The sequence below is a fragment of the Ictidomys tridecemlineatus genome, chromosome 1 (assembly GCF_052094955.1).
Source record: "Ictidomys tridecemlineatus isolate mIctTri1 chromosome 1, mIctTri1.hap1, whole genome shotgun sequence".
Taxonomy (NCBI): Eukaryota; Metazoa; Chordata; class Mammalia; order Rodentia; family Sciuridae; genus Ictidomys; species Ictidomys tridecemlineatus.
In genome coordinates, this window is record NC_135477.1 from 123,270,051 (window position 1) to 123,294,552 (window position 24,502).

Genomic DNA, 24,502 nt, shown 5'->3' on the forward strand with positions numbered 1-24,502 from the left:
GCTGCCAGAGGTTGGTCGGGGAGAAAGAGGATTAAACATAATGGAGCACTGGGAGTTTTTTTGGGGTGATGGAAATATCTTGATTATGATAGCAGTTACATGACTATGCACATTTATCAAAAAGCATGGAACTGCACACTTACAAAAGGGTATGTTTACCTCAATAAGCCACACTTTAAAAACACACCCATACATAGAAGATTTGCAAACTTTCTCCTCACTGGAGAGAGAGAGAGAGAGAGAGAGAGAGAGAGAGAGAGAGAGAGAATTTAAACAATGAGATAACTTATTTTTTAAAAATTCTTTTTAGTTATGATTCAACACCATGATACACATTGGCATAATCACCAAAGCATGGAGCTCAACCTACTTCATTTAGACCCCAGCACTACCCCAACTCCCTCCTCCTAACAATCCCTCTTCAATCCATTTACAGCTTACTTTTTTTTTTTTTAATTAGTGGCCTGTTTAAGTTTGAATGACTCCTTCCCTCACCCTTGATAGCAATGTGCAGTGACAGACTTTCATCTCAGCCAGTTGAGGGAAGGAGTCTTTCAAACTTAAACTTCGAAGGGGAGCTGGAGCAGTTATCTTTCAAAAAAAAAAAATGCACATTTTTTTTACTCAGAAATTATACTTTAAGAATTATTTCTACAAATAAGAGGTACAAGGAAATGGAAGTTTATATTATTGTTAATCATAGTAAAAACCACAGAGCAATTTTAATTTCCATTAAAAGGAGACATTAAATTAATGATGTCACATCTACACAGTAAAGTTCTGCAGAGTGGATATATTTATGTGCCAATATGGAATAGTTTCCTAAGAGATTGTCAAATGAAAATAGCAACACCCAGAATTCCGTGCATAGTGTGCTGCCATTTGAGTTTTGATTTTTTTTTTTTTTTGCCATACTTGGAATGGAACCCAAGATCTTTTACTTGCTAGGCCATTTGTGTTTTTAAAAAGGTAGAAGTATGGGTTGGGATTTTAGCTCAGTGGTAGAGTGCTTGCCTTGCACTCGTGAGGCCCTGGGTTCGATCCTTAGCACCACATAAAAATAAATAAATAAAGATATGTGTCTATCTGCAACTAAAAAAATATTTTTTTTTAAAAAAAGGTAGATGTATTCCAATATGCACCTGGCATTTGCATTGATTGTTAGGATAGGTACGTGAAAAACTGATAGTTTCAGTTGCCTGTACTAGAGAAAAGGCTTACTTTTTAATATATATTTGTTTTCATTGAAACTTTTTTTTTTTTACCAAATATATATGTTAACCTGAAAGAAAAAAGACATTTGATTTCCTTACATCATAATGTGTTATTATGAAATTTTAGGAGTTCAAAGTTCAGTATCTTTGTCAGCAGCACAGTAGAGGACCACATGGTTCTTGGGACTGGTCTGGAGTAACCTTTCTAAGACCACCTCCCTTTATTAGCACTGCTTTCAGTCTGTCTCCTAGTTTTCAGAGTTTACATGGTCATAGGAGAAAGAGGAGTGAGACATTCCACTTGACTCACACGATCCTTTTTTGAATATTGGACTTCTCCTCTAGTTTAGGTTTATTTGACTAAGCTCTACCATGGTCAAGTGACATGGTGGGGAGAAATAGAAAATTCTGAGTTCTGTCATGAGAGCCTCAGAAGCGAGGTATGGAAATTGGCAGCACTTTCTGGAAATGGGGTAGCTTGGGGAGGCTGTGTGCAATTTAGTTGGGATATTAAATGAATTAATATGGATGTGCTCAAGTTATAAGCCTTGCTTCATTGGTGCTATAAAAAGCCCTTTAGCCGGACTGTAATTTGACTCTCCTCCCTGTAATGTTACACAATATTCCTATGGTTACAGAGCCCCAGTAAGTGGAAGCTAATCATTAGTTTTCTAAATGTGGTTCATGGAGTAGTTCAAAACTCCCAGAGCTGCCAAACCGTGGCTGGTTTAGTTTCACGTTCACTCATCTTGGGTCGAAGTTGGATTGTTCCTCAGAAAAATGTACAGTAACGTTTGTCTTGCATCCAGAAACCATGCCGGGTGGCAGCTCTCCATGGGTCTTGGGAATGGAAAGGGAAAAAGGTCATTCTAAACAAAGTTTCTTCTGCAGGAAGAAACTATTCGGGGAGTGAGAGATGACAAAGAATTAAAGCTGTACAGCGTTTGGATATTAAGAAAATCGTATATTGGAACCTTTTAAGAAACTTAACCACTCTGTGGCTCTAGAAGTAAAAATCATGCTTTTTAAGTTCTTATTGGTTTCATGTGAAAAGAGAGACTTCATTATTGCCCAGGGTCACCTGTGAACATCAGAGAGGTGGTCTGCCTAGAGAAGCCACAGACATTTTATGAGCCGGGGCCCTTTTCTGTCTCATCTTCAAGGAAGTGTTCAGGGAACAAAACCAAGCAGTAGGTTCCAGTTGGGTTTGTGCCTTGCCTGGGAGTTAGAGGCCATTCATGAGCATTTGGCATCTTCCTTCTGGGATGAAAGTGGGTTCTTTCCCAGGAAATAGAAAGTGTGTTCTGCCCACCCATAATTCACTCTCCTTCCCTACTGAAAGGCAGTTGGCCCTGCCGAAGGAACCTCTTTCTTAGTTGGCGCCTCAGAGTTCATCTTGGGGACTATTGAGAAAGAGGCAGTCCCGTGGCTGTCTCTCTCTACCTGGTGTATCATTCAAATATCTTTTGATTATAACAAACTGGAGCCAGACCTAAACTGGATTACTCCTTTCTTTACTCCTTCCAGGTGTGGGGAATGATATTTGGGCCAGAGGAGTCAAAAGCATGTCACCTCTGGTGAGCTGGTGACTGGTTCAAGGATGGTCCAAGATTAGCCAGTCCAGTCACAATGAACTTCAGGATTTTTCTAGGAGACAAGCTTAGGAGGGAAAAGGGAAATTATTGGCTCCCAGATTAAAAAGGCACCGCTAACCTGCTTCAAAAAGCTCCACCGTCTTTGTTTCTCTGTCTCTGGCTTTGTGTCCTGGAGTCACTCTCAAGCTGTACATGGTGGCACCCGGCACTTATATAAGCTTTCAGGTGCAAACCCAGCAAACAGCAGCCTGTCTTCTAGAAAAGTCCTTGAAGTTCACAGTGACTGAACTGGCTTAGGCCTTGGTTATCCCTGAGCCAGTCACTAGGGAGGTGACATGCTTTTGATCAGTCTGTCCTAAGGTCTTATTCCCCACCCCTGGAAGGAGTAAGAAAGGGTGGCTCCCCAACTGAGAATGAGGCACTGCAGAAAGAAGGGGAATGTGGGAGCTGGGGGACAGATCCTGGCCTTAAGTGGGTCTGAGGAAGCCAGAGTCCCCCTTCAATGCACTGGAAGACTCCTCTGCCCTCCTGAAGTCTGTGTGTGGCCTGATCCCCTCACCAGCAACAGGATGGGCCTCAGCTGACTTGTGAAGCAATTCACACTCCCAGCCTCAGCCTCTTAATCTCACCTGCCTGTCTGCTGCCTAGGAAGGCTACAAGAATTCTCTCTCTCTTTCCTTTATAGACCACTTACTTAAAGGCATCCATTTGTTTAAAACCCACGTAAGAGGAGACTAACAAATTATCAGGAGTCAATATAATTATGGAGGTGCTCATTGCACATCTGGGCTCATGGAAATTTAAAATACATAGAAGAGCAATGGAATCAAATCAAGCACAGTTTAGAAAATATAAAAACCACAACTCTACCACTTTAACCCAACCACTATTTTAGCATTTGAGTATTTCCTTTCAGCCTTTATCCTTATGATTTTCTCACAGACTTTTACATCTTAATTATTTTTACTCGACACTACATAATTCAGGCATTTTCCCTGTTGCTGCGTGGTCTTCAGTATCATGTAAATAACACCATCTCTCCTTTAGGGAGACATACACCATCCCTCTATGATCAGACATTTAGGTTGTCTCCTCCTCTTGCTTTTTCCACTGTTAAAAGAAGAGAGTGCATGTGGAACATTTCTGGGGTATGTGACTTTTCTCATGCCTTATCTTATTTCCTGAGGAGATATTGTGAGAAATGGGATTACTGGTTCAGGGGTATAAACATTTCTAAGACTCTTGATGAGACATATTACCAGATTCCTTTTTCAGAACTGCTGCATTTATCTCTATGGCTTCTGGCAGTTTATGAGAGGATCAGTTTCACTGCATTCTTCCAGCAAGAGATATTTGGATTTTTAAACATTTCCTTGATATAAATAGACGAAAAGTATGTGTTGTTGTTTTTTAATGTAGTTCTGCACTTACTAACAAAGTTGAATGCTTATATGTGTGCTTGTTTATTATCTGTATTTTGAGGTCTGCTTTACACCTTGTCTTTTCTTCATTTTGTAGACCCCAAAACAGCTTCCGAGACAGAAACAGATATCTGTGCCGAGTGGGAGATCAAGACAATCACTAGTGCTCTGAAGACCTACCTAAGGTAGGGACTTTCCATTTGCAGGGCAGAGTGCAGCTAGTTATCGTGCAGTGAGGAAGAAAGCAGTTTTATTTTCAGTCTCCAGAGAGCTGTTGGGTGGGAGTTTGAGATGTGGAAACAGCTTCTGTGTGGGTGCATTTAGTTCAGCTGGTCAAACCCATTGTAAATCGTCCATAGATGATAGGTTGTCATTGTGCAATGGTTCCATGAGTGATTTAGGGAAGCTTTGCTCTGACTGAGAAGTACTGAGATAATTAGCCTTGAACAGAACCTACAATGCTGTCTTCCCTGAATAATCTGTTAAACAAAAAAGAAATCATGGGCTGGGGCTGGGGCTCAGTGGTAGAGTGCTTGCCTTGCAGGTAGGTATGAGGCACTGGGTTCAATCCTAAGCACCACATAAAAATGAATAAAATAAAGATGTTGTGTCCATCTACAACTACAAATTTTTTTTTAAAAAAGAAAAGATATCATATATCACATTCTGTTGAGAATGTATGATTCTGTACCCTGTGAATATTGATACTTTGGTGCACCACCAAATGTACAATGTACATTGCTTACATTGGTCCTTAAAAATTAGAACATAGTGGAACTCCTTTTGACTGCATCTGCTTAGATTAGACATATTGCCTTACTGGAAGGACTATTCTCCTTGTATCAATATATATGATTGTATTGCTACTTGCTAACCTTTCTTGGGTTATTGACTAACTCCCTGCATTTCAGTTTAATGGACAAACTAAAATTTAAGCTGCCCTTGAAGAACAGGAATATTATAGTTCTGTATTGTAGGAAGGTGGGATATAGTCTTAAACATAGAAGAGAATGTAATTGTGACTCATATAAGCCTTTGAACAGGTTTTGTGAAGATTCATTTGGCTGGAAAGCAAAGGCCATGGAAAAGGAATTGATGATGTAGGTTTTATTGGCTATTGGGCCACTGACGTCAGGAATAAGAAGAAATGCAAGAGATGCCTAAGAGTTGAATTAAAGAATCCAATACAAATAAAATCTGGGCCAAGAACAATGTATATCATCTGTTGTGTTTATCATCTGAATTATCAGAAAAAACTCAAGTTTGTAGTTAAGCAAATTCATACCCACTAGGTAAAATATACTCGTGTTATGCCTAATGTTAGGGGTTCTAGCCCTCTGGTCTCTGGAGCAAAACACCTGCAAAAACCTTTCATGGTGATACCAGATGAACTGAGTGTCACAACAAGCTGCTGGAAAGCTGAGAGTTTAAGCACAGGTAATTGCAAATGTGTAGTTAGTTGCTTTTTTCTGAGATACAGCCTCAAGTGCTCTTGTTGATGGGTGAGTCACTGATTGAAAAGGAAATCTCTTGGTTTGTGCTAGACTTTTGCATTAGCACTTTTCTAGTTGTGACTCTGAAGCATAGTTGTGGCCATTCCTTTAAAAAAGAAAGGGTCTGAGAATTTCAGGTGAAATCTCAGGATGCTTCCAATCAGAAAACTAAATTGAGTTGCTGTTGTTTCCCTGTGATGGTTGTCTTTGAGAAATGTAATATTGTTTGGCAGTTTGGGGGTTGTTGTTGAGAGACAATATGGTTTTTATTATTAAGCTGATAGTCTATCTTTTTTTTTTTAACTTAATTCCAGAATGCTTCCAGGACCACTCATGATGTACCAGTTTCAAAGAAGTTTTATCAAAGCAGCAAGTAAGTCATCTTTTTGTCACAGTTTTAAGAGGAAGAGAATAGATATTTCTATTTTAAAGAATAGTCAGTATCCCAAAATAAATATTATCTAACCCATCTTATTCTGCATGTAAAGTGGCCATATCCACGCTCATGAGACTTGAAGAATAAGAAGGAAGCCAACTTGAGACTGCCAAGGACCTGCCTGCACTGTTGAATTACAGTGGAGGAGCGAGGCTTCTGAGGTGGTTTCTTGGGGAGGAAGGAGGTGGTGGGAAGGGGAGAGAGAGAGGAGAAAAACAAGTTTGCCATTCTAGTTTTGATTATTGGCGTTCTAACTTCTTGGGTTTTTTCCATCCTTTGAGTAGCATTTTACAGAATGAATCAGACATTGCACATTACCTAAATTAAGCACTGGAAGTGTTTCCCTGAATACAGCGCCATTTATATAACTTCACAGCCCTCTTTCCATCCTGTCTTCTATGTACAGCTTCTGATCATTCTTCAATTATATCATCCAGGTCCCTAGCGTCATATTATTGGTATTAAAATACATAGGGATTAGGTGCAAGCTACCCTAAGTATACTGGAATCTGTCTACGTGGGATAGGCCTCCTGTAAGGGGCAGTCAGATTCTCTGTCAGATTTAGATCTGGCATGAATCCTCCCAGTATTATTGTGTCCATAGCCTGTACCTCCCCTGCTTCCTTCAGCCTCTGGGGTTTGTTTACCCTGGTAGCTACTATGGGCCTAATTTAGTAGAACCTCATGTTCTGGTGGCCCTATCTACTCATAGTTGTACCCTTCAAGCAGGGAGGAGAAAGAGATGGGAGAAAGCTGGGAGTGAAAATGGTGTTTATGTGATTTCTTTCTCAGAGAAATTCCAAACCATAGCAACCTTTCTCTAATTAAACCTCACATCAGTCCTATAAATAGATGTGATGAGTACTAGCAATCTATTTCCCAGAGAAACGAAGCCACTTACCAAGTTCAACCAAGAGAATGTGACAAGCCATGATATAGGTAATAGGGTGACAGAAGGATTTAAATATTTTCTCTGCCATTGCTTTCCTTCTGCCAGGCTGCTGGTGGTACATAATGTGAGAAAATGGGCCTTTCCTTTGATTTCCGTGATGCTGTCTCAACGCATTATTTTGATATTTGAGAACCTTGCAATGTTGTTCACGTAAGATTTGTTTATCACTTTACGAGTGCATAAAGTTCCTTCCTTCCTTGAAATTTAGTCGGCCCTCTAGGGAGCCAGCTGCTCCTGAGTTCATTCCTGCTCTGGGTGTGCAGTTGACTGGCTCTGTTTCATCACGTCATCATTTTGGCTTGGATCCTTTGACAGTCATTATTTTGATGAACCCTGTTACAGAAAGCACCATTCAAAGGACTTCTAGATCTAGTTGTGCTGATCATATAGTACGCACACAAGATAGGATCATAAATCGTTGAGAAATCCTCAGCCTGTTCATGCCCAAACTTTGGTTTTCCTTCGTTTTGTCTTGTAAAGTGAGTTAGTAGTGACACTGATAAAATATTACCTCCCTCTTTCATTCCCAGAACTGGAGAACCAGGAGACTCGGGTCTCTGAAATCCACAGCCTTGTTCATCGTCTCCCAGAGAAAAATCGGCAGATGTTACAGCTGCTCATGAACCACTTGGCAAAGTAGGTTTATGACCGATTGCTGGCCCTTTTCTCACCCCAGAAAGTTCTTATCTTTGCAGTAAAGCTGGTCTCAGTTCTGCTTATATTTCCCTCTCCCACTATTGCATCAGGTATGCTGGAGGCTTAGGAAAGAAATGTGTGAAATGTTAACTGCAGTGGATAACAGCAGCAAAGGCCAGATGGCCTTTGCAAAGGAGCCTGGGGAAGTACCCAATGCTAACAGGCCACCAAGCAGAGTTGCAGGGGGAGTTTGCTCTCATGATGATCAAGGGCAAACCAGATTGTGTCATCTATGATACCAGGTCACCAAACAGAGTTTTTAGGGCTTATATGTTCTTTTGATGATCAAGGACAAACAGAAATATGTTGTAGATTTATAGAACTTGGATTTGTAGTCAAGAGGCCTGGATTCTAGAACTGACTCTGTTATTATCAAGCCACTTAACCACCCCTGGGCAAACCTGAACTCCTATCCCTTAGTGTCTTCCTTTGTTGAGTGTAGCTAAAAGACTCTGCTTATCTATAAGATCGTTGATTTTTAAAGTTATATGTATTAAAGCCTTTGAAGAAGGATAGAGAATAAAGGAATTATTTCTGGCAAATGCTCACTTGCCTTCTGATATAATCAAAGCATTCAGCAAGGGCCTGATTTTCCTGCTCTATATATTTACACTGTTGAAATGGTTTTGAATTTTGTGGGTTTACTGTTGCTTAGCCCTTTTCAGAATAGCCTTGCTGACTTCCCTTGCTGTGTCAGTTACTATGTGTGTATGTTATGTTCTAAACTTTCATCAACTTTGATGGAATGTTCTTGATTGCAAACTGGAGCAAAAGAAAAGAATGAGTATGTGACAGTTAACCTGAATCATTAACCCCTAAAGTCTACTGAACTGATGTGTTATAAATTTGGCCCTTAACAGCACTTTGTTCATACCATTAAGTCAATCCTTTGGGATAAGGGTAAGTTATCTGAAGGAGATTGTGATGATCAGTTTTCATGTATCTATCAAACACTTTAGATTACCCTTTGGAGAGAAAGTGTGTATGTAGCATAAAGATTTGCATAGGTATTATGAAAAATGTGATTGTTCTGTGAGTTGGTGAGAAGCATCTGGGTAGAGTCAAGAATTGTTCTAGATCAATTTTTTTCTTGCCATGCTGTATCAGAGTTGCATGCTCAAAAACAGGAAGCATAACAAAGAACATGTGAATTTCCAGAGAGAATCTTCCCCAAATGTCAAAGAATCCTGATGAAATATGTTTAAAATAATGGGAATCTTAGGCTTTAGAAAGCAGCTCCAGATGCTCTGAAATGACTATATGATGTCTATTCCACACAACTCAGTCAGGTATTTGTTAAAATGTAAAGCTGGTTTCAATGTTAGTTACAAAACCTTGCATACCTGAAAGCCATGCAGAGGAGATTCCAGGTACACACTCCAGCTAACTATATGCAGGGATGCTCATGACCACTTTACGGCCACTAAGGCTTAAGGAGGCCCTGAGGCCTGCTGGGAGGAGCTGGAGGAGACTGGTTAGCAGCCAGCTGATCACAGTGGGTCTTTCCAAGCCGTGCAATTAGAATAAGAGCCTAATTGGACTGAAAGAAACCAAGAGTGAATGGTGATCCTGCAGGGCCAGTATTGAATTTTTCCCATTTGTAAATTGCTCTGAGGATTGTTAGGGCTCTTTAAAGAAGGAGGAAAAGAAAAAAAGATTAACAAAACAGAACTCATAAGGTAGATCTTGAAGACTTGAGCCTATTCATCTCCTGGTGGGTGGCTCATTTCTCCCTTTTTATCCATCCCTTCTTCCCCTAATCACCTTAAATTCAGTCTATTCTTGTTCACAACCTAAAGCATAAGCCAAGTGGAATATGCAAGTTGTAGCTATGTAACTGACATTTTGCCTTCTAACCAATTTAAATAAATTTGGTTGCTGGAGTTTCTTACTCCATAAGAGCCTTGTGCCTTACTGTTGACACTTGAGAATTTTCTTTGGTTGTATCACATTTCTCTATTCACTGAGTCATGCAGACATCTATGTATAGTACAGCTCTCATGCCATAATGTGAGTTGGTCCAAGCTGGTGTTGGAATTCACTGGACTCCACTTCTCCCCATGCTGTGTTCTTGGTCTGTAGAGCCTCCGATTTAAAATGCCCTTGGGGAGGGGCATAGGCATAAGTGAGCACTGTAAATTCAGGAGTCTTATCTAGTTCTCAGAAAATTCTTTGGCACCCACAGGAGTTCTAAGGTTCCACTTAAACTAAATTCTCATTTACAGTACTGTCCTTATTTTAAAATCCAGCAGGAAGGGAAAGTTAACTTGGGATACAAGCTTTTGTATAATTCCAGTTTTCTCAGGTTCAGATTTACCCTAGGATCCGCCTGGGCTATTGTTCCTCTGGGTCACTTACTTAATGGTCAGCTTCCTTCCTAAGTTTTGGTTTCAGGGCCAATGCTTCTGGAAAACCCAGTGTTTACTTCTCTCATTACCTACTGTTTGCCTCATGCATCTCAGGCCTCTGGTTCAAAGGCAAGACATTCTGTATTGTGTATTTTTAAAAGTACTTGTTTGAAACATTCTCCAAAATTGATTTCCTTTAGCTCTGAGGGAAAGTTGAGACATTTTACATTTTAATCCTGAAGAAATATTCATTCAGAGGGGAAAAAAGTCTTGGAGGGAAAGGATAAAAACTCCAAATCTCTAAAGCAAATGATTACTGAGGAGCATCTAAATCACAGATGTGTTGGGCTTGTTTCAGACCTCAGAGAGAACATAAAAATTATAGGCAGGCCTGAACATATTTTTGTCGTTCCAGTTTAAATCTACTATGATAATTAGATTATTTTTCTATTTGGATCTTGGAATCTGGTATACAGTCTGAAATCATGTGTCTCAGAGCAATGGTTAGAATCACCTTGGGTGCTTATTTACGTTGGCATTTCTGGGCCTCATTCTGAGTCTACTAAATCAGACTCTACCTATAAATATCTATTTCTGATTTATTTTTCAGGCAATTATTATACAGTATTTTTGAGAACCACTGGCCTACAGAATGGGCCATATGTAAGGTATTGTAGATAAGAGAAATAGTGCTAAATAGAATATGGATTAGGATTAAGGAGGGTATTAGTGAGAGAAAAAAGAAACTTAAACCTTCAAGTTCAAAAGGTTTTCTTGTCATGATCGAATTAGTAAAGAAAAAAAATCCTGTTTTGATTTTCCAGTATGTTGCAATTTGTCTTTGCATTAAATTGGGCTTTTAGGAAATGTCTTTGTTTGAAAATCCTGCATACAGCGGAATGCATTACAATTCTTATTATACATAGAGCATAAAGCATTTTTAATTGTGAAAAAATCATCCCAAACTAGCTTTGTATCTTTGTGAAAATTGTTCTATATCATTTGTACCCTGGTTTTCTGAATTTCTAATCAATTGTGAGATTCTGTGTTTTTATCAAGTGGGCATGGAGGTGGGTACCAGTGACGAGAGAAAAAATTCCTCATCTTATAATTGTAGAAGGAAATAAGAGTAGATGAGTAATAAAGACTAATTTTATGGTAGTTTCCTGATGTTTACATATTATGATGACTCCAAGTATGTTGTGTATCCCCACACATACTGTTCATAGTGGCTCATCCTAACTTTATTACAGTGTTTACATCTTGCAGGATGATTTCAAAGTACTCCCCATTCATCAGGAGTCGCTATTAAAAATACCTTTTCACAGCTAGTTTTCCCAAAACACTTACTGAGAAATAAATCTTAATTTCTTTCCTTTTTTGGAGCAACTATTCCTTTGTTGCCTAAGTGTTGTGAGAGAGGCAGAGCCTTGTCTTGCTTCTCCAAGGAGGCATTGTATTATATGGGATGCCTTAGGCTGTAAGAAACAGAAAATCCAATTCAAAATGGCTTCAACAATAAAGGAATCTACTGTGTCACTACAGAAAATCACAAGAGTTGGTTCTTTCTTGGCCCATGAAGGACTCAGGGTATTTCCTTGTTCCTGCTCAGCCAGTCTCATTGTAATGGCCATCTTCTCCTAGGATCACTAAGATATTACACTGTGTCCTCCGATACTAAGGCTGGTGAAAACAGAGGAGGTATTATTTCTTATTATTATTATTTTGAGTCTCTTGAAAAGCTATGAGGATACTTTTCCCAGATATTCTCCAGTAGACTTCCCATCACATCTCATCGGTCCAAAGCAATCACCTGCAAGGAAAAAGGACCCACCATGATAATTTTAGGCAAAACTCTACTACTGAGCTACATCCCCAGCTCAGTAGTAGAGTTTTGCCTAAATAATTTTACACCAAAGAAAGTTTACCTGAGCCACTCATAGGAGGCAAGGATACTGGAATAAAAGCAGAGCTTCGACTAGGAAGCCCACAGTCTCTGCTGCAAATAATCTTAATAAAATAACCTCCATGAAAGAGCATTAAGTTTAGTGAATGATCTTTGCATAGTGTGCTAACTCAGTCAAGACTCGTGGGACCCCATGGCCAACTTGGGAGAAGAGATGAATACATTTGCAGTGTGGGCACACAGGCACTAAATTATGAGTTTGATAGTAGAAGGTAAGAGAGAGAGGAATTAAGAAGGCAAAACTGCCTTCAGTCCCACTGCGTCTTTCCTTTTTCTTGTTGGTATTTTCAGTACCCATTTGTCTATGTTTATTTGATCATCTGTTAAATGTTGTGAATTTCCAAAAAGAACAGAATTTTATTGATCACCAGAATCATGAAAACAACAACAACAACAAAAACATTGTGGGACCAACACTCAGTATACAAGTGAGAACTTATCAAAATGTATAGATTTCATTGGCAGAAATTTTCAAGGATTGAGCATCTAGAGGGTTGGTCTTTTTTTCATTCCTATGACTAAAGTCTGAGTTCTTCAGGTATCCTTGCTAAATAAGAAAATGTATTTATATTTCCTTAATGATCTAGAAACAGTGGATTGAGTTCATGTACAAATGCCAATGGTTATAGAGAAAGTCGCTGGAAGTTCTTTGACACCAAGGAGGATGGGCAGGCTCTGGTAGTTAAGAAGCATTCCTTTAATTTCAGGGTCAGAATGAAAGGAGGTGGGTAGTTGGGTGCATCGGGGCATGCCTTTAGTTCTAGTGACTCAGGAGGGTGAGGCAAGAGGATTGCAAATTCCAGGCTAGACTGGGCAACTTAGTGAGAGCTTGTTTAAAAAAAGAGCTGGGCATTAACACGTATCTTATAGATACTCCAGTATTCCTTCTTTCATCCCAAGTCAGAAAGATAAAAGTTAACATAGTGATGAGCTGTTGAACACATGAAAAGAGCTAGCTATTTCTTAGCCATCAACACTACGCCAAACAAAATAGCTGAGGAACTTTACAAAGCACATTTAAAGCAAATAGTACTTTTGAGGTGATGACTTTCCAAGGTGGAAATTTCCTGTGAGCTCCTCTGGCCACCATCCCTCAGCCAGACAGGCTGGCTCGAAAACCTTTGTTCTCTAGTAATCACTGGACACCCTTCTGTTGCTAGTGCAGAATTGCATGGCTGGACCACTGGGGTGTGGCCTGACCTCATAGAGACACAATGACACATTCTCTGTTCCCTTCCCATTTGTCTTCTCCCTCATCAACTCCACCCTGAAGGGATAGTTCTAGTAATTTGAACCCTTATCTCTCTCTTGAATCCTTTCACTTCTTTCTGTGTGCTTCACTAACTCCCTAGTCTAAGCTGCCACGTCTTTCCCAGACTTCTTGCAAAGCCCCCTCCCTGGTTGCTGTGGCTCCCTTCCAGCCCACAGTGTCAGCCCTGCTGCCAGGGAACTTTGAAAATGGGCAGGTCTCAACATGTGATTCCTTGGCTTACTAAAACTTCAAAGGCATTTTTCCTACTGGTTTTTAGATAAAGCCCTGGATATAGCCCCACGGCATTGTTTGAACCCAGCACTTTCGCAAATCTTCAGCCTTATCCTATGGCTCTCAGGATCACCATTGTGTTCCTACTGTGTGACACACAGTAGATGCTCAGGAACATATGTTGAGTTGAAACATGAATACTCTCTTGACCATTTCTCCAACATTCTCTTCTCCTGCTCCATCTTCTTCCTTTGTGCAGTTCATTTTCTTTTTCCTGCCACGGCCCTTCCCCAGCTTCTGCCTGCCAAAGGCTACCTTGTTCAGGCTTTGGCTCACATGCCTCTGCCGATGAGATCCATTCCTGATTCAAGTGCCCTCTTGCTTATCTTAGCTCCCATGGCCTCTCTTGTTGCTCCCTTTTTAAAGGTACCACTGTCTACCTGTGGAACAGTTTGCCAGGTGCATCTCTTATTTGAACTACATTAGAAGCTCCCAAGGGATGGACAGTCTTTCTCCCATCTTTCTTTCTTTACCTAGAAGAGCTCTAGCTGGAGCAGCTCACATGTATACTCTTTGCTGATATTGCCCCACACGTTATTGTTTTAAAACTTTAAACAAGTAGCAATTACTTTGAAAGGGGTTAATTTTTACTTGAAATATTCCAATCTCTATGCTGACAGTTGACTGGAGCTGAGTAGAAACCAGAGCCTGTCTTCTGGGATGTGCCTTCTCCAGTTTGCCTTAGCTCCACACAGTCGGGATTGTCTCTTGCACCTGGCTCACTTCTTACATCCGGCCCACTTCTAGCATCCCTCCTGCTTGGCTGTGTGTAGGCATGAAAGGGTTTTCAATCCCTACCCAGCCTGTCTGCTTCACCCAAAAGAAGAGCCCAGTATTTGCTGATCACATAAATGAGCAAGCAAAATTGGGCTGGGAGAGTTACTTCCCTCACTTGGTTCTTTTTTTTTTTTATTCTCCTGAAAGACTTATTATTTTTGATAGATTGGAGGTCCCTGGAGGAAGCGGGAAATACTGCTTCCAGGCCTATTTATGCTTACAGGGCAGGGGAAAAAAGTGTATTTTTTTTTTTTAAAGACTAAGAATGGATTCTCAAAGGACCTTCTCCAGCTATTTTTGGCAGAGCCAAAGGAAAATCTATTTAAAGGGACACTGCAAAGAGGACAACCACATATTTTAAAGCAAACAGACAACTTAGCGCTTTAAATTAATGGAAATGTAGAAGAAGAAATCAGAGCTCACTCCTTATTTAGCCTAGCTGCCAGACTTTCACTTACTTTCAGCATAAGAATTTCTCTGGTCTGTGGCTTTCCATCCTCAGGGTTAGGAGAAAGAAAGATACAAGTTCAGTTTAAATTTTTTTGCTTAAAAAAAAAAATCAACAGAATTCTGAATTCAAGGAACTACATTTTTCCCACCCTGTGGAACGCCCATTCTCCAAGGGGAAATGCCTGACTTCAAGCTGTTAATCCTCCACAGTCTTAGGGCTTCTTTGATTTGGGCCTCTAGTTTGTTTTGAGTTGTTCCACTTAATGTTTGGATTTATTTTTTTCAATGACTTTGCTGTTTTCTGATTTGCTTCTTCCTTTTTTTGAGCTCCATGGAGTTTCCTCTCAAATTCATAGAGGAGGATTCTCTCTTTTCCATTCTTAGGTTGCCACCCCTTTTTATTTTAGGGGTATTTTATAAGAGCAAGAGTATCAACAAATGTGACCATACCTTAGTTTCCACTTGACCAACACTTTGCAAACCATGGCTATATTCCTCTCATGCATTGGCCAGGGAAGCAGGGTCAGCAGTCTCTCTTTTGAGACACTGGAGTCCTTTCTTGCCTTTTCATTATGCAGTGAGCATTATTAACCACACTTATTTTCTTACACTGACTGATTTTTCACCAATTCTTCACAACAGTTGTGGCTCCAGTGTGGCAGGGCAGATTTCCAGGTACTTGAAATGCATCTTTCCAGGCTGAGAGCACAGTGGTTAAGAGAGAACATTCTGCAGCCAGACTGCCTGATTTCATCTTGTTTCTCCTATAAATTTGCATGAATTACTTCTCTATTCCCGAGTTTCCTTATCTGAACACAGAGGTGATAAAAATTGTACTAGAAACTTTTAAATTAACTCACCAGCTTCTCTTGCTTCTCCTGTGACCATCTCTCTGTGTCTTCTAGCTCAGTTTGTGCAGCCTGATAGCTGGTAGCGTCCTGCCCACACCATGTGCCCCATGCTTCTTAGCCCTTACCCTCAACCCTCAGAGGCATGACACACACGGATGGCATCCAAACACCTATAGCCTGGAAGCCAAGGATGTTAAAGCGTTCCAGAGGGAAGGCCTTTGGCCAGTGGGAGATGGAGTTGGGGATCTGAAGTGGCTCTCTTTGACGATGGATCCAAGAGGATTGAATGTTAGTTCTTGAACAAGGTGGTAGCTACCTTCTCTCGTTCCTCCTGAGAATTTCCTCATAAAGTAGTATCTGAAAGCCTTCACATATTTCAGTCTCTTCTTTAGGGGAAACCTAAAGTAAGGCAATAATAGGACCTATCCTTTTAGAGTTGTGACAATTAATTAAATCCACATTAAGCTCTTCTTTGAAGAGTATCTAGCATGAAGTCTACTCCTCTGTCAATGTTAACTTTAGTAATTTTTTTGAGAATTAAACTAAAAGGAGCCCCATTTATTTTTGTTTTGCTATTGTTTTCTTGGCTGTTTGTGTGCATTTGGTCCAAAGGGTTGAGCATCTCACCCTTCCTAGCAAAACATGAGCCAGCACAGGGCCAGCTGTTCATATCTGGTTTCAGGTCCCACCTTACACCAAGCCTCACACTTCTCTGTGAAGATTCAGGGCTCACCATGATTCAATGCCAGGTGGAGCAGAGCACCTGTAAGCTGAGAGGGGCTGACTTCCACAGGAGGCAGCTCTTCCTCCCCTTCCCTGCCCCCCTTGTATTTCTTGTATTTCCCTTCCCCCTTCCCTTCCTGCTTCTTGGTGTTGCAAGGCTGATTTCATCTCAGAAGCAGCTGTCTTTGCTGCAGTTTAATAACTCCTAATTTCCTGAAGGGGGACAACACATTATATCATGAAGACTTATCTTAGTCTGCATGGTCTGGAAATTTCCACTCATCTTTGTGATCTTTGAAAGGCTTCTCTTCATGAGGGACTCTGACTTTCCTTCTGTGTGTCTCAGTTTCGTGTCCTCTCAGATGCATTCTTGGATTAAACATTACCATCCACTGTGAAAACTGCCCCTGCCTCCCAGTTTATCCACGAGTATGGTCTTCATGTGGATTTCCTTCCTGAATCACTGAAATTTGTAATGAAGTAGCAATCTACATTGTAAGGAAGGTTGTGCATATATTCAACATCATTCTGTTTTGCTAGATACTTTGTCTCTTTTGCAGTTTAACTCATAAAAGGGTTTGAGAAAGGTTTAGGGGCTAGGGATGTGGCTCAAGCAGTAGCGCGCTCGCCTGGCATCCGTGCAGCCCAGGTTCGATCCTCAGCACCACATACAAACAAAGATGTTGTGTCCGCCGAAAACTAAAAAATAAATATTAAAAAATTCTCTCTCTCTCTTAAAAAAAGGGTTTAGGTGTGTGAACTGTGGTTATCAGTCTGTTCTGCTTTCTCACATGTTCAGGAATATTTTTCTTTAGGCAGTTCACCATCCTGATTTAGTGTTTCCAATTTGGTATTATTAACTATAAGTCATTTTTTTCTGGATTCTATTCATTAAATTGTAGAGGAACCCAATATGATTGGTGTGATAGTATTTTGCAAGATATTCTGCACTTGATGGAGCAGAACATTGGGTTGAATAAAATCATTTTATTAAAGTCAGACCTTCAGTGAGAAAATGAGATACCTACCCTAGGCCTCAAAAAAGAGTTGGTACATTAGTTTTTGGTTGTAAGCAACAGATGTTAACTATGGCTAATTAAAAGAAGGAAATTTATCAGAAAGTTTCTAAGTCAATCACATAATTGAAAGTAGAACCTTCAGACATTGCAAAGTAACCCCAAGTATCCTCCTGGGGCCTGGCATCCTACAGCATTTTCCTAGGCTATTGCCTCTTCTGTTGCTCATTTGGTTGCTCTTCTGTTCCCATTGAAAGAGGACTTCTATGAGCTACTTCCACCAATATCCACAAACTTATACCTATGTTTCTACCACCCCTCTTCTGTGGTAGAGGAACAGGTAGTGTTCCTACCTGAAGGCAGGTAGGAAAGTCTCTGCCTATCTTCCTGGAGCTCTAGAGCCAATCGATTCCCAGCTGCATCCATAGGATTTGGCTCCAGCAGTTTCCCCTATTATATAGAGTCTTCCCTCTATATAATTAACTCTTCTATCTCTATTGACTCTTTTCCACCAGCACATAAACATGTGGTAATTTCTGCAATCCTTTAAAAACTGAGAAAACAGCCAGATGTGGTGATACACACCTGTAATCCCAGGAACTCAGGAGGATGAGGCAGGAGCATGGCAAATTCCAGGCCAGCCTCAGCAATTTAGCAAGGCTCTACACAACTTAGTGAGACCTTGTCTCAAAATAAAAAAAATTAAAAGGCCAGGGATGTAGCTCAGTAACAGAATGCTCCTGGGTTCAATTCTCAGTACCCATTCCCCACGAGAGAGAGAGAGAGAGAGAGAGAGAGAGAGAGAGAGAGAGAGAGAGAGAGAGAGAGAACGAACAGAACTGTAAAGAACTTTTCCCAGGCCTGGGGCAGTGGCCCATGCCTATAATCCCAGCAGCTCAGGAGGCTAAGGCAGGAGGGTTACAAGTTCAAAGCCAACCTCAACAATTTAGCAAGCACTAAGCAACTCAACTGAGACCCTGTCTTTAAATAAAATATATAAAAAAGGACTGGGGATGTGGCTCAGTTGTTGAGCATCTCTGGGGTTCAATCCCCAGTACTGAAGAAAAAGAAAACAAAAAGAAGAAAAGAAAAAAAGAAAGAAAAGAACTTTTCCAATCCCATTTCCCTTTCTAGACTACATAGTAGGAGACACTCAGAAATTATTTGTTCAATAAGTGAATGAAAGAGCGGAAGTTATCCAGGCAATTCATTATGTCCTACCCTTGCAGTGTCTCAGCTCCAACCCCTTAGGTCCTCATGTGACTCCAGTGCAGGTTAACATTCCTAGTTTAGAGTTGCCATGGCCTTTCTTGGGTAATGCCAGGAAGTAGTGGAACACTTAACTTTTCTTGATAGGACCTTATGTAATGGGAGAAAGACACCCAGTTAGAAATTGTCTAAGGAAAAAATTGGATGCCATTATTCAAAGATTATAGACAGTTATTCACAATATTCATGTTTGCTTAAATGCAGTTCTTGGCCATAAAGAATCCTGTTTCACATTAGAAGCTTCAGGCTTTGGCACAAATATTAACTTTATGGGGGATCTTGTATGTGCCTGATAACCTTGTTATACACCATTATGTGGCTATGCAAGTGGATCTACCCCTGAGCCATACCCACAGATAACTTATTTTTGTTTATTTTTCCAAAAAGAAAAAAAAATTCCTCCCAGAAGTCTTCATTTTAGGAAAGCTTCTTATAGAAAATAGGGCCATAATAATAACAAATATAACACAACAAACATAATCATTCAGATGTTTCTCTAATACCTGGTTACACAGCTTCATTCCCTAGAATGCTCGATTCTGTTTTTGCATGAGCTGGTACTTCACTCCTCTCATTGCATGTCTTTGGATATGCTCTGGATCCAGATTCATTTGCAGTGGTGTTTGTTGAAGTGAAGGTGCTAGCTTGGTTCACCAGCCCGGCAAAACTGGGCATAATTAAACATGTTTCCTTAAGTCACCAGGAAAATGGGGATTTTCCATACCTCTTAGTCCACCTGGCTAGTCATATTTTCTCATCCTCTGTATTGTTATTTTGATACTTTAAAAACTATACTTTCCTTCTTACTTAGAACTGTCACATAAACTGCTTTACATGCTACCTAATTATGAGGCTCCCTTTCTCTGTCACAGCCTATCTTACAGTGTCATTCTCCCTGGCCCTAGCCAGATGATTAATGAAGAAAAGAACAGTGGCAAAAAAATATAGATTTTCCTTTCCTTGTCGTGGCATTAATGTAATGTGATTCCTGACATGAGTAGGCACATTAGAAATTATTTGTCTCATGGTTGAGTCTGATCTTACTCAACTGAAACTTAAGGCCACCCTTGTATGTCTTGATGCTTTCTGCCACTTCAGATGTTCCCTTTAGCAGGTGGGGCAATCCAAAACTGAATTCCTAATAAACTAGTCCATGAAGGACCCAGGATGGTGCCTTATGTTAAGAGATAACACAAATAAAAGTCCAAGTGAAGCACTTTCCATAGCAAAAAGTCTACATTACATGCCAATGATTGTTAAAGGGACCTCCTCATACCCCTGTGTTCTTTGTGATTTGACTGCCTATGGAAAACTATGCTCTCCAGTGTCATCCATCACCAGGAGCCTCTCACTTAGCTGGCTTGGACAGAGTTAAGTGAGATAAAGACATGGTACCATCTGTCTGGCATCCTCATTCATTTCAACGTGTATTAATTTCTTTAGCCCTGCTATGGACTTAGCCAAGTTGCTAATTATTTATTTCTATCAGGGGGCTGCAGGGGAAAACATTGGCCTAACATGCAGAGGTTCTTATCCTGCATGTTTACAAACTCATTTTATACACAGCTTACAAGGCCTTCACTCTCTTCATCTACAAAATGAAAGGGATTCTTTTTTTTATTTTTTAAAAAAACTATGTACACACACACAATGCAGTCAAGGAAAACAGTCTACAAGGTAGCCACTGATATCCAAACTTTGGGTTTTCTTCTCTTGGCTTCTTTATTTTTGAATTTTATATAATAACCATGTGTGCTATTTAAAAAGATATAATTATTTTTAATGAGAGGAGCAGTCTCTGACTCGGAACCCCTGAGACATCTAGGATGTTATGCAGCAGGTCTGGGTGGGACAGGACAGGACAGTCAATCCTGGGTATTCTGAGACAGAATCCCTTTTGTCTGCTTTGGTCTGTCTTGTCTGTTTCTCTGCTCATTTGCATCCCCGCACAGAGACTGGGCAGCAGACACCAGGAATGAAAATACTGGAAATGATAAAACTTTATAAGTTGAAAGAGTTTTTGTGTTTGGTTTTGTTCAATTGATTGTTTCTTACTTTAAATAGTAATATTAATTTCTTGTAACTAAATCAATTTATTTTACTGACTTCCATAGCCATAATTAAATGTGAGCTTCATCCTTATATAGAACTGGTTTAAAAAAACAGAAGAATAAGGAGACTTGCTGCTTGTTTCTGCATTGTTTCTTTTTATCTTATTTGCAGGTACAATGAGGGTCTATAAGCTTTTTATACATCTTAGACCTTGCTTTTCTCTTTTTCTTCTTCTCAGTATATCCTAGTTTGTCTGGTATCCTGTGATTTTTTTTCATCTACCTTTTGGTGAAGATCTGCTGAGCAATGAGACCTGCTGCTAGTTTTTGTATGACCCATGAAGAGTTTTTGTCTTTTACATTTCAAACTAATTGAAAAGAAAAAAAAACAAGAGAAATATTTCATGGCACATGAAAATTACATAGAATTCAGATTAGATTTTGGTGTTCATAAAACTTTATTGAAACAGAACTGCTCTCAGCTGCAGTGGCAGGTGAAAAAGTTGCAAAAGACTAAATATTTACCATTAACCCTTGAGAGAATATGTCTGCCCAAACTCCTATGCTAGAGACTTCTTTTTTTCACTGATGTCTTCGAGCTAAGACCCGTTGAGATGTGCTAACTTATTCAACAGCTACTAGATTTCCTACTCATGCCAGATGCACAATGCCAGACACAATGAGCACAAGACCTTCCCTGTTAGGAGGCAGTAACTCACAGCCCAGAGAGGAGACTGGGCCTGTCCACAGGTAAACCACAGCCCAGTGTAGGGTGCAGTTGTGGACACTGGAGAGGAGCCTGACTGTGTGAGAAGGCAGGAAGTTAAAAGGTTATCATTTAAATTATAACACTAGAATTGTTCTATTTAGTTGTTACCTAGAATAAAGAGTTGTCATAATTTTTATGCGTCTGCCTTTAGCATTTCAGTTGTACATAAAAATTATTGCTCTATAACAAGGACAACACTTTACAGAGCTATCTAAGTAAACATTGTATACGATGATTTTAATTTGTTATCATCAAAATATAAATGTTTCTTTGAAGAATCACTATTGGCTAGCCATACATGAGCAAGAGAAAAGATTTTTAGGTTAAAACTGCAATTTTAACTTACTTTGAGTTTTTAAAAAATATTTCTCTATACATTTAACAAAAGCTAGACTACTATACTAGGGATGTTTGCTTTTTAAATAGAAAGAAGAGTGGGCCTATTCAAGATTTCCTGAATCATAATTGGGGGTTGGGGGTGAGAGGAACAGCAAGGATCTCTGTTATTTATAAGCTTCCAAGTGATTTCTGTTTATACAGAAGTCTGGGCCATACTACTATGGATAATGTTGACCAAAGATACATCTTCAAAGTTATTATTGATTTTATTTTTATATTTTATCTTTATTTTTGTTTTTATCTATTTGGGGGGTATCGGGGATTGAACCCAGATTCACATCCCCAGCCCTTTTTATTTATTTATTTTTTTAATTTTGAGACAACATCTCAGTTGCTTAGCACCTCACTAAGTTGCTGACTGTATTTTTCAAACTGTTCTCTTTTCCCTATCATCCTTCTCTGTCCTCCCTGACATAGAGCTTTTTAAAGTTCCTCAACGCAGTGTGAAGGAATACATCTGATGTCTCAAAACTTGTCCTCCCTCTTCTATTCCTTTCCTTTTCATTTTGGAAAAAAAAAAGGCAAAATATACAAAAAATAATTTGAGATACATTTATATACACATGTATAAACATATTTGTATGTTTTTCTCTAATTTTTCATATATGTTTGTGCATGTATGAATATTTATATGACAGTTAACATTTATCATATTTGCTCTCTCCCCTGATGTTGACATTGAAATCCTCTTTGGTATCCTCACCCTCCTGTCATTCCTGTTGCCTTCCAGTGGAAAATATTTACATGACTTTTTAACTGTTTTGATACTTTAAAACTGATATTTTGTGTGTGTGTCCAAGCAGAGGTCATCTCATATTTATGTATGTCATAATTTCCACTAATGGTGTTGGGGTGTGCTTTATCAGCTTGGGTTTTTCACTCCATTTTATCTTTTTGAGATAACTGCTAGCTCATTCCTTTAAATGCTGTGTAAGTATGCCAACATTATTTAATCCCTTTCCCCACTGACAAACACGCAGAGTTGTTTCATTTTTCTGCCATTACAGACAATGCTATAGTGAACATCCTTGTAAACATCCCTCTGTGCATGTGTGAGATTTGGTAAGATACATTCCTAGAAATGGAATTACAACGATGTACACAGCTTCTGTTTTTCTTGATATTGCCAAATTATTCTCCACAATGACTGAATCTGTTTATATACCTAACATACTTTTCATTTTGGCCTGACAGCTAGATTTAGAGACAAAATACTTGGGAGGGCACTGCCTTTCTTCCAGGCAGTGCTCTGAGCTCTTTGAATGCGTAAAGTATGTAGGAGTCCTTAATTGCCATTTAACTTGAATTGTAAAAGATGTAAGCAGGTTAGCTAGGCTACAGGGGTTAGAGTGGAGGTGGGTGGAATGCATTCCAAGCCAAGAAGTAGAACAGCTTGGCTGAAGGCCTAGAATATCAGGGAAGAAAAAGAACAAGGAACCAAAGGGACCAATCTCTTCATAGAATTTGATTCACAGGGCTGGTATTGAACCACCCAGAGAGATCTGACATAGAAACACCTTGGCTCCTGACCTTCTTGTTGTCCTTGCTGGGGCTTTAGCAGATCCTGTTTATTCTAAAATGTGGAGGCTCTTAAACCTCTGCCAAAGGCCTCCCTAAAGAAGCCCTAGTTCCCCAGGCGCCTAGCAGCAGCAGACACAACTCTCCATTGCAGATGATGGGACTCCTGTCTAAACAGTCACCATGGCTATACCTTTTCTGGCTTGCAAAGATGCTGAGGCCCTGCTGGTATCTTTGTAGAAGTCTCTGTAGATTAGTCTGAAATTTCTGGGTAGGATGAAGAATTTCTAAAAGTGAACTGTGCAATCAAAGAAAAGTCTCCTTGACTCAGTGTGTGTAGCCATCTGGACCACCTAGGGGGCTTGAAGATTAGAACCACTTGCTGCTCTGTAGCCTCTCAATAAAGAGAGAGAGAACTCCCATTGTTGGTGCCTGGGCTCCTGTTTCCCTGGGTGCAAGCTTAGCATGTCTCCCAACCCTGCTTTCCAGGAATGTGCTTAAGCCCCTGATCGCCTCTGGCCTCTGCTGCTGTCCACAAGGCAGTCAGTCTTTGCATGCTTTCTCATATGTTTTACCACCATTGAAGTGAACCAAAACTACTGTATTGTACCATCTGTGAAGGACAGGAAGATGGAAGAAAACAAAACCAGCAAGCTAACTAGTGAAGAAAGAAATCTTAACAGAGGTTAGGTTCCTGAGTTACTCAGCCAACAATGTTATAGTAGCTCAATAAAAATGAAGTTTAGGACTGCGAGTGTAGCTCAAGGGTAGAACACTTACCTAGTAAGCATGAGGCCCTGGGTTCCATCTTCAACACTAAAAAATAAGAAAGAAAGAAATACAGATGTAGTCAGTTTGGATTCCAAGGTGGTGGGTTAGCAAGGCTGGACCTAGTTGAGCAAGAGAGACAGACACACAGGAGCAGAATCAAGGAAAGAGTAACCTGCAACAAATTTGAGAGTGAGAGTCTCCCTGAATTTTCATACAGGCATCTTTCTTGCCTCACCACATCCTA

The 24,502-nt window shown here is 39.9% G+C and overlaps 1 protein-coding gene across 8 annotated transcripts in view; it reads left to right on the forward strand.

Moving 5' to 3' along the window:
• Arhgap26 (Rho GTPase activating protein 26) overlaps window positions 1–24,502 on the forward strand; it is a 415,947-nt gene that overhangs the window by 259,257 nt on the left and 132,188 nt on the right. For all 8 annotated transcript variants that reach the window (XM_078047074.1, XM_078047111.1, XM_040273751.2 and 5 more), the window contains exons 15-17: window positions 4,328–4,415; window positions 6,038–6,096; window positions 7,642–7,747. In XM_078047074.1, coding sequence (XP_077903200.1) covers window positions 4,328–4,415; window positions 6,038–6,096; window positions 7,642–7,747 — 253 coding nt within the window. The remainder of the gene's footprint in view (window positions 1–4,327; window positions 4,416–6,037; window positions 6,097–7,641; window positions 7,748–24,502) is intronic.